Below are 10,376 nucleotides of genomic sequence, written 5' to 3'. Positions count from 1 at the left end.
GAGTGGCTGAGTGCGTGTTGCAGAAAGTTAGCGGTGCAAGAGCCTCGGAGGCGTTCGGTGTGAAATCTGTGTCATGTTCGATGTTTTTAAACCCTGTTGGGCTTTACTCAGAGTCCTTAACCTCCCTGATATTTGCTATTGTATGTGTTGTAGCCCCCAACTATTCTTGAGTGTCAGTCGGCTTGTTTATATCCATTAAATAAAAGTGACTTTCTTTCTGATATGCTCTGTTTCATTTAAAACCACAAATAAAAGTTTATTAGTTGAAGTCCAAAGAGTGTTTTACAGTGTCCTCATAAAAAGTACATTTTATATCAAATACACTACCGTTCAAAAGTTTGTTGACTGAGGTTTTTATTTTATTTGGGAAGGACATTAAATTGCTAATTAAAAAGAAAAATTGACAGAAAGTCATTTTGAATGTTCTATTTTTACAAAATCACAGTTTCTACATACATATTAAGCAGCACAGCCATATTTAATTTATTATCAATGTTCCTTCAGCAGCTAATCAGCATATTTGAATGATTTCTGAAGGACCATGTGACTGAAGAAGACAGGAGAAACAATGCTGAAAATTCAGCTTTGCATCACAAGAATTACATTTTAATATATATCCAAAAAAATATATATATATATTTTAAATTGTAATGTTATTTTACAGTATTGCTGTTTTTACTGCATTTATGATCAAATAAAAGCAGCCTTGGTAAGCAGATTCTTTCAAAAACATAATCTTACCAACCCCAAACTTTTGAAAGATAGTGCACAATTATTACGCTTAGAAAATAAGCTTTTATAGCATATGTGACATTTTATTTAAAGCTGCTAAAAGCAATTCACCTAAAAATTCTCAGAATGCACCATAAAAAGCAATTACCACCAGACGCTCACTATATAAAGTCTGATCAAAAACAGTTATGAAATCATGTTCCACCTAATCAAAAGAACTTTTCTTAACCAGTTAGTGCAATGCTGTTAGGCTAAACTGTTAGTTTGCAACCTAAAAACACAAACAACACAATAAAAAAAAGTGCTCCAATTCATATTCATCCAAAAAGTTATTCCCGATACATGCAACTGGTGAGTGGAATGAGATTTTTTTGGGCCATTTGATGTCAACATACATTCATCTCATTGTGTAAGAAATGGCCCAACTCAAAAAAGTAGCAGACTTTGCGGAAAACATAACTGCAAATAACTTTGCAGGCTTCTTTTATATTTATCTCCCCTTCAAGATGGAATCTATCAGTCGGTCGCTCTTATCAGAAAGCCAGTATCCAGCCATGGCCGCCACGGCCCCCATAAAGATGGAGGTGAACACCAAGTCCCCTTTAGCCGCCAACGTGGCCAGTGCGCACACCACCACCCCGAAGAACATCTGCTGCAGAACCTCGATTTCATCCTCCTGAATGTCATCAAAAAAACCCTTTTCTGCAGAATCTGAGAAAAGATACAGAAAATATAGAAACATACAAGAAAAAAACATGCATTTCAATTATTCAGTTTAAATGCAGTGTCGTTAAAATGACAAAAACAGTTGGTGAAAAAAGAGAATATAGATATCAATGAACCACTTCAGAAGACATTCTCTTTTTTTTTTTTTTTTTAAGAATAATGTGCATTGATGAATTATGCACTGCAAGTGGAAAGTACACAGGAACATTTATTATTAAAGTAACTAAAGTTCAGTTTCAAGTTTTCTTTAAATATAAATATATTTTATAAATATATTTTCAGCAACACTTTAACATTAGTTAGTTTCAATTGTTGACATTGGTTAACTATGAACTAACAATGAACAATATTTGTACAGCCATTATTAATCCAGCATTTATGTTAATTTCAACATTTACTACATTATACATCAAGTCGTATCAGTTAGCATTAGTTAATGCACACAAACAATGAACGACTATTTTTATTAACTAACTTAAACAACGGTTAATAAATGCTGTAAAAAACAATATTGCTCAAAGTTAGTTTATGTTAACTAATGCATTAACTAATGTTAATGAATTAAACTTCATCGTTTAACAGCACGTTGGCTCCCAAGACAATAAAGTTGCATGTAGAACAGGTTTAGCAACTCATGAACACAAACATGAATACTTTATCTCATATTGTAACAAGCACAATACACTGAGTTACATGAAACAGCAAAGGGCTTTTGGGACAGATCTAATTCAGCGTTTGAAGTTCACAGCAGGCTTTTATAGTTTACTAAAACTAAAACCACAAGAAATATTTTGGTTCCACTTTATTTTAAGGTGTCATTGTTACAGTGTAATTATATATTTAAGTACTGAGTAATATTAAGCAACTATATGTACTTACTATAGGGTTAGGGTAGGATTAGGATTTGGTTGAGGGTTAATTGCATGTAATTATGCATAATTTACTGTTATTACTATGGTAAGTACATGTAACATATGTAACAAGGACACTGTAAAATAAAGTGTTACCGCACTCAGTAATATTAATTAACTACATGTACTTACTATAAAGTTACGGTTAATCTAGAGTAGACGTACTACACTCGCCATGTTGTAATTATCATGTGATCTACCAGCGTCAGTTACGACACTTCACTGCCATAGATTAATCCTCTCCCGTGGCCTCATGGGACAGTAAAGTGTCCATCGTATGCACACTTCAGAATCTCACAGGGAGAAGTAGGTCATCCAGGTACTTTTTGCCTACTGTTTTATGAGTACTGTAAATTCAGACATACTTCTTTTGTCACATACTGTTTTTCGTCTACTATATAGTAAGGAAGTGTGCGAATTGGGATGCAGCCCATGTTTCCAGCTCACCCGTGGTCTGGCTCCTCTCACAGGTGTTGCCCGTGCGTGTGTATCCGCCTGCACACTGACAGTGAAAAGACCCCTCTGTATTCACACAGAAGACACTGACACCAGGACAGGCCAACACCTCCTCACCACACTCGTCTATATCTGCAGGAGAGACAGAATACAGCTGTCATTTCTCAAACACACACCTAACCAGTTTAATGCTAACTGAAAAATGAGGAGGAGAAAAGAGAAACAGCTTGACAATTATAGAACAAATAGACAATTAAGACATTATAATATTGCAATATACTAATGATAAAAATGATTTTTTTTTAAAGTATTTTGGTTTTTTAAATTGTTAACTTTTCTTGCTGGAAATGCGTATTATAGCCACAAGATGGTGGCATTTCATGCAGAAGAACTATTAACTAAGAGATTAATTCTCTGTTCATAGATTTTTCAAGCTTGAACAGTAGCAAATGCATTCACATGTATTTATTTGATTAATGCCTTTTATTTATTTATTTTCCTAAGTATTCCTTTTTATAAATCTTATCAATCTCTCTTTTTTTTTTGTAAAATTTAGTCATTGATAATCATGTATTCATTTAATCATCATTAATTGTTATATTCCGTACATTATGTTGCATTTTTATTATTTTTCATGTTATTCATTTATATATTTTCTACTATATGCTCTAATATGTTTGATTATTTCCAAATGTAAGATCTTTGGTGTCTCATCTGTGCTGTAAGATCGAGTGGGTGTATTTTTCATCAGAATTTAATATGCAATGTACATTTGTTTCCATCTCTGCAGACACGAGATAATGCAAGAGCTGCAATATTCTCTTAACACCTCATTTTTCCATTTTCATATTTGACATTTGACCTAGCCGTTACATCAACTTTGACATAATGGATAAATGCTTGACCTTTTCTTATAGACCAAAGCATAAGTTAAGGAGGATGCAAGTTTCCTGCATTTATATTCGTTGCTCTTATTTTGCTCTTCTCTTCTGCTTATTCTTCACTTCTGCCACTCTTTTGGGTCCTTCTTCCTCTATACTCATCTGTTTTTATTTTAAATAATTGAATAAGATAGATCTTATTTCTGTTTAAACCTTATTTGCAAGTACAATTTTCATATTTACTTAATTCATTTGTTGTCTTTATAATTTTTACTTAATACATTTGTTATTCCTTATTCAATTTTGATCTTTGACATAATCATTGCTTGGTATTATTGCAAACTATAATATATTTTAAATGATTTACCCATGCTTTTAATATTACTGTATGTCAATCAAGATAAAGGAACATCTTTACATTATTCAGCCAAACAAAGCAGATCTACCCTGGGATTCATAAAAGAAAAAAGACATAGAAAGTCAATATTCAAAATTCTGTTGTTATTTTTTTCTTACATTTAACACTGATGTTTGTTCAGAATTCAGCTGACAAGAACCTCAAATGTGAAACTTTTGTGCACCTGATTCGGTTTGTTCTCAAATTACTTTAAAAAATACAACTTGAACTTTTCTCTACATGTAGTCTTCAGTGTTTTAGACTCTTCCCAGAAGTGAATATCATGCATTCTCTGGCTGTACAACAAATATTCTGATCTGTTCTTCTGTTCAAAGCTTCTGTGAACGGAAGCTTTGTGGTACAGTCAGAGAATGCATGATATTCACTTCTGGGAAGAGTCTAAAACGCTGCAGGCTTTAGAGAATTTTTAGAGAATGCTTTAGTTTAGAGCAGCCTTTCTCAAAGTGGGTGCCGCGGCACACTGGGGTGCCTCCTGACTGTGTCAGGGGTGCCGCCAAAAAATTACGTAGGCTAAAAAAAAAAAAATCTGACATTTCATATATAAATATATTTGAATTTACATAAATACATTCTTCTTCTTTTAACCCTTTCGCACGTACGATCAGTCTAGGCTGGTCCCTGGAGCACCGGTGTGATTAGAACGGTCAGTGCATGACGTGATCAACTGCTAAATTCAAATGTGCTTTCGCGCGTTGGCTGGCGCTGAGCCAGAGACAGGCGCGCTCAGCTGTCATATAGACGAATCCGGCGAAACTACCGGAAGTAAGCGGGCGCCATTACTGAGCTGTTGCTGGGTAGCGTTGCGCCATTGCCTCCTATTGGTTTGGTTGCGTCCACTGGAATAAACAGCCCGCGATTTACGACTGTCACTAACGTTACATCTACAACTTTACTATTCTTCCTCTGCAGAGTTATTTGAACAGTGTAAGTGTTGTTAATGGTCTGTGAAAATCGGACAGGTCCTTTAAGAACTATGTATTTATCATCTGGTAGAGTGTGCATTATTTGACCAACCCATACGGAGCTCAGATAATTTTTTTGACCCTCTATCAGTGACCTGTAGTTGGCATTTTGTTGATCATCGGATGCCAGGCGAAGGAGAAAATACTCTTGAATACATTTAAAACAACCGAAGGGGCGCGTTGGGGCAGTAACGTTAGTAACATTACGGTATTTGCTTGACTGTGACTCTCACTCTGAGAACCAACAACGCTAGTAGTTAGCTGTACCTTACCCTTTCCTTTTGAAATGTGAAAATGAGATAAATAATGGTCACAAATGAAAAACATGAATTCGTTTATTTGATATCATTAATTTATTTATTGTTGCCAAATGGACAGATCTTTTAATAGTTTCCTCGTTAGTTGCCTAGCTAGCATAGTTATTGCCAAGCTATTTTCATAAATAATCTGTAAGATCGTTCGTTTGTACCTTCATCTGTGACTGGAGGCCACTGTCTAACATCATCAACCCAACAAGTCATACTGCCTGGCTGTAACTGTCATCGAGGGTGCGTTTGCGTTATCACGGAGGTTTGTTTACATACTAGTAACAGCTCAGTAATGGCGTCGCCACAAGATGGCAGCCTACACAGAACGCTCGTCGGATTCGTCTATATCACAACTTTTCAGTGTTTTCATCCACATAATGTTTGTTTTAGGTTTCAGACATAATTACTAAAAAACAATACATTTAGAGTTTGTAAAATACACACTGATGTCAAAGGAAGAGGCAATAATAATAATTTATATTATAATTAGTTTTATTCATCAGATACACATTGTGTAAGTAACTTTAAAATTTACTCTATTCTTCTCCCAGTTCACCTGCCACTTACTTTCATGTACTTCGGGAGAAGTGGATGAATTCACTTGTAAATCCAACAGACCCGATTCTCTGAACTGCGTCTGCGGCACAAACTAACATGGCGGCGCCCATCGCGCATACAGCTCAACTAACGCGATCGTTATAATGGTGTTCAAAAAACAAAACACTTCCACTTGCATATATTTGACAATCGGAATATCAGATATTTCATGCCATATCTAACAAATTTGTGAATATTTTGAATAAAAAAGTAAAAATGACATAAAAGCAGATCATAATTCATTCATCTCTGTTGTCGCTGCGGTGTGTCACGTGACAAGCAATGACGCGTCACCATGGAAACCATAAAGTGACACATTCTAAATAACGGTCCCCTTGAAAAACTCACACTGGGGGGGTTAGCCAGAATATATTAAATTTACGTGTGAAAGGGTTAAACATATTATGAACGGATTAATAAAATTGTCAATTAATTTTAGATAAATATATATATATAAAAATTTGCATTTGCATTTGGGTTATGCAGTGTTTTTAAATTATATTTTACACTGGGGTGCCTTGAGATTTTATGCACTTTTGAAAGGTGCCCTGACTGAAAAAAGTTTGAGAAAGGCTGGTTTAGAGTATTTTTAGGTAATTTGAGAACAAACCTGAGAAAGAACCGAGTCCACAAATGTTTCTCAACTCTAAATTCACCATGATATCAAAATGGACAATTCCAGTTTCATTTGTTTATGAAATATTGCAGTATTTATTATAAATGGTTTATACATCATTTTTTAAAAATGTATGTGTAATCAAAATAATACAGCAAGCCAAGTTAGTTTACTATTAACCTTTAAGGCTGAATGGGCAGGCGAAATAGTGGATTCATTTTATACACCTAGTTTTATTTTATACTTCAAAGACTGAAAAACGACACTAGTTATATGGACTACAACTCACCTATGCATCTCATGCCTGATGACCTGAAACCAGGAGCACATTTCTTACAGCGGGCAGCTCCTCCACCCATACAGCCAACACAGGCCTTATCACATCCTGGAGAAACAATAAAATAACTAAATAAAAGGAAAACAGTGTTATCAAGAGTGTTAATCCATGTGTGTTAATGATAAAAGCAAATCCCTCTGACCTTTGCATTCATAAGAGCCATGGGTGTTCAAGCAGTATGTATTGTCGGGACACCGATCCAGATCAGTACCACATTCATCAATATCTGTCGACGTTAAAGAAGTGAACCTCTGAATGAAATGGAGCGTGAGGTGAATCAAGCGTACTGTACACTCTGTTGATCATCTTACCCACGCACAGGTTGTCATGCAGGATGAATCCGGTGTGGCACTGAAGACATTGGTCTTTCTCTGGCCCTCCACATGCTTTGCAGTGCTCTGAGCAGTTCTGACCCGAAACGAGATGAAAAAGGGCCACGACGAGCACAGTAGACAGGAAGAACATCCGTGAGGGGGACATCACTCTCCACGCATCAGTGCAACCCTTCAAACTCCCAATTTCCTCAAAGTATAAGCTGATACGGAGACGTTCAAATTAAAACTCCTTGTGACGTCTGATGATTTTAAAAACAGGGATTTGTTTGAGGACAAAAAAGAAAATTTCATGTACAAAAACTTTGAACAATTTTAAGGTGTGATCTTTTATCCAAAGCAGCTTCATTTTATTATTTAAAGTGTTTGAGGTGTAAGAACTCTATGTTAAATAAATCAGGCCACTGCTTTTAGCAATTATGATTTTAGACCTTAGCTTAACTGTTATTTCAGCTGTGATAATTATTATAAAAATTCTTTAAATAATTTAAGGATTGCATTTATTAAAATTTAATTAAATGACGGAAGATTTTCTCATTTCTCATTTCTGTTATTGTGCATTGTACATTCTTATTGTTTATTTTCAGACTGAGTTATTTCACTTCATTAATTCAGTTTATTTATAAAATTATAAACAAATTTTTGTTATATATTTTATTATATATACAATTATATAACTTAAAAAAGAAATGATATAACAATTATAAAATTCAATTTATGTTGGTGCTTGACTTGTATTTCACCCAAAGTTTCTACATATTACTTTTTTGGAGCGTGAGTACAACCAGCAATGCAGGTTTGAGAGTTGGCGCCCCGACAAATCTCGCGAGAATCACGATTTGCTTTACGGCACGACGTCACATACATCAACAACATATGAAGCAGACTCTATGGAAGACACTAGTACGCATTTCAGATGTGAATCATGCCAGAGTCGAAGAAGAAAACGCGGTCGGAAGAGTGCAGAGACGGCTCTGCGTGAGTGGTATTTACGACAGTAACATTAAATACAAGTACTCCACAGCGACTCTAGGGGTCGCTGTTTGAGAAAAACGGAAACTGCATAGTGTGCCTTTAAAATCTAGAGAAATGTTCGAGGTGGTCTGCGGGGTAACAGCTGAGACACAATGTATCAAATGTACCCGCAACTAATCCTATTGCGGCACATGCAGTTTAGTTGCACGATGTAAGATCACAAGTTTATAGTCACATTCATTATTTATTAGGTTATTGTTTGCATTTGATGTGTTTTATTATTGCTGTTTGTTCAAAGTTTTTTACTGTTACTCAACTTTTCAACTGTTACTATTAAAATGATGAACAAAATTAAATATTGTATTGCTGTTTGCTATTACTGTACTTTTTTTTTTTTTTTTTTTTTTACAAATGAACTACTTTTAACTAAACAAATAATTAAATAAAATACAGAATGGAAATAAAAACGCTAGAATTCTCATTTTTAAAGGTATTTTACATTCGCAATGAATTGGTTAGGCAGCTTTACAGCATTACGGATGGGTGTCTTGGGTGGGCTACCCGGTACAGTTGGAACAAAAACGCTTCTTGTGTTTATGAGCTAATTGTGGAAAATATTACCTACTGTACTTATTGATGTTAATAGTTATTCATATTTTAGTAGACAAGTAAAGGAAATGCCACTTCTTTTCAGTCCCTATAGTTTTGGTGTGGTAACGGAAAAAGCAAAAATACCAACTGTACCCAGTCTACCCTAAATTATGCACAATTACAAGTAAAACCTAAACCAAATCCGGTTACACTTTATTGTACACTTTATATAAGTACTGAGTAATATTAAGCAACTACATGTACTTACTATAGGGTTAGGTTAGGATTAGGATTTGGTGGAGGGTTAGTTGCATGTAATTATGCATTATTGACTGTTATTACTATGGTAAGTATGTAACATAATGTAACAAGGACTCTGTAAAATAAAGTGCTACCCCAAATCCTAATCGTAAGTCTATAGAAGTAGGTAGTTAATTAATATTAGGCCTACTCGGTAGCCTACTTATTTAAGTAAGTACATTGTAACTACGTCACCTTAAAATAAAGTGTAATAGGCTATATGTTTTTAATTACGATATTTGTTTAGATTCGTAAAAATTGCTGACAGGATAATGATATTTAGCAATAGGCTATTTTTAACGTTATGTTGATTAGTTAAAACGAAATCAATAAGCAGAACGCAAAAGTTTAGACAAGTTCAGCATGGAATTCGTATTTGAAATACTCACAAACATGCGACATGAGACTCGAGAGTGATGGTTGGGATGTCCGTAAAACCAGTTTTCCCAGTTTGCGCTTTTCGAGTTCAGGACGCAACACTCTCTCTCTCTCTCTCTCTCTCTCTCTCTCTCTCTCTCTCTCTCTCTCTCTCTCTCTCTCTCTCTCTCTCTCTCTCTCTCTCTGTGTGTGTGTGCGCCGTTTGACGGATAATTACAAATTGTATTATGGCGAAGACGTGCTTCGTGAATATATTGCGTAGGGTATTCCAGATAAACCAAATAAACGTTATATGGAAAGCTTGCTCATTAAAATATATGAGGTGCCGTGACAATCCTTCAGTGGTGATGCTTTGCCTCATGAATATTAAGAGACTGTCTTCGCACAACTAACAACTGCTTTCTATGAGAATCACAAATGGTTGACCAGCGCGGAGAAAAATAACATATAACACATGACTAGATCGGATAAACGCTGCTTCAGGGTCATTCTGGATTTTTTTTTTCACCTAGGCAACTAAAGAGAAAGTCTCTGGTTTTTAAAATACACAATAAAGATTTAAATTTGAACAATTATTGTTTAGATCAATTATACCTGACTTTCGATTCACCAAGTCTTTTTCTCTGTTTCTAAAGAACTTCTCTTCAGTCATGAACGCGCAAACGAGTGCAGCCGGAAGTCGCGCGCGACACACTCTTCTCAAATAACAGCGTGTATTTTTAGCAGCGGGTCTGGTGGTGTACAATATTTGTGTGGTGTTCCCCTCCTTATCTTCTTTTTATAGACTTGCCTGTTAGTCTGTGGTTGGCCAGTCTGACCAGCTGAAGCATGCCCCAAACCTTTTTAAAAACCAGCA

At 35.3% G+C, this 10,376-nt stretch overlaps 1 protein-coding gene across 4 annotated transcripts; it reads right to left on the bottom strand.

Annotated features, from left to right (window-relative positions):
- Positions 1 to 225: 225 nt before the first annotated feature.
- On the bottom strand, positions 226 to 10,231 carry creld1a (cysteine-rich with EGF-like domains 1a). Of its 4 annotated transcripts, none has more exons than XM_081357882.1 (6): positions 10,115 to 10,231; positions 7,256 to 7,518; positions 7,087 to 7,170; positions 6,897 to 6,992; positions 2,817 to 2,957; positions 226 to 1,443 (listed from the first exon to the last, which is right to left on the bottom strand). In XM_081357882.1, exons 2-6 carry the CDS (start codon positions 7,422 to 7,424, stop codon positions 1,223 to 1,225), a joined length of 711 nt encoding a protein of 236 aa, XP_081214008.1. In that variant the 5' UTR covers positions 7,425 to 7,518; positions 10,115 to 10,231; the 3' UTR covers positions 226 to 1,222. The 4 variants fall into 4 exon arrangements, with proteins under 4 accessions (XP_081214008.1, XP_081214007.1, XP_081214010.1 ...); XM_081357881.1 differs by having other exon boundaries at positions 799 to 1,443; positions 9,532 to 10,228; XM_081357884.1 differs by having other exon boundaries at positions 799 to 1,443; positions 7,256 to 7,479; positions 10,115 to 10,225.
- Between the last annotated feature and the right edge of the window lie 145 nt (positions 10,232 to 10,376).

Source organism: Scardinius erythrophthalmus, assembly GCF_964197995.2.
Source record: "Scardinius erythrophthalmus genome assembly, chromosome: 25".
Lineage (NCBI taxonomy): Eukaryota > Metazoa > Chordata > Actinopteri > Cypriniformes > Leuciscidae > Scardinius > Scardinius erythrophthalmus.
The sequence above is the reverse complement of the archived record's forward strand: the minus strand, read 5'-3'. Positions and strand labels throughout refer to the sequence as shown.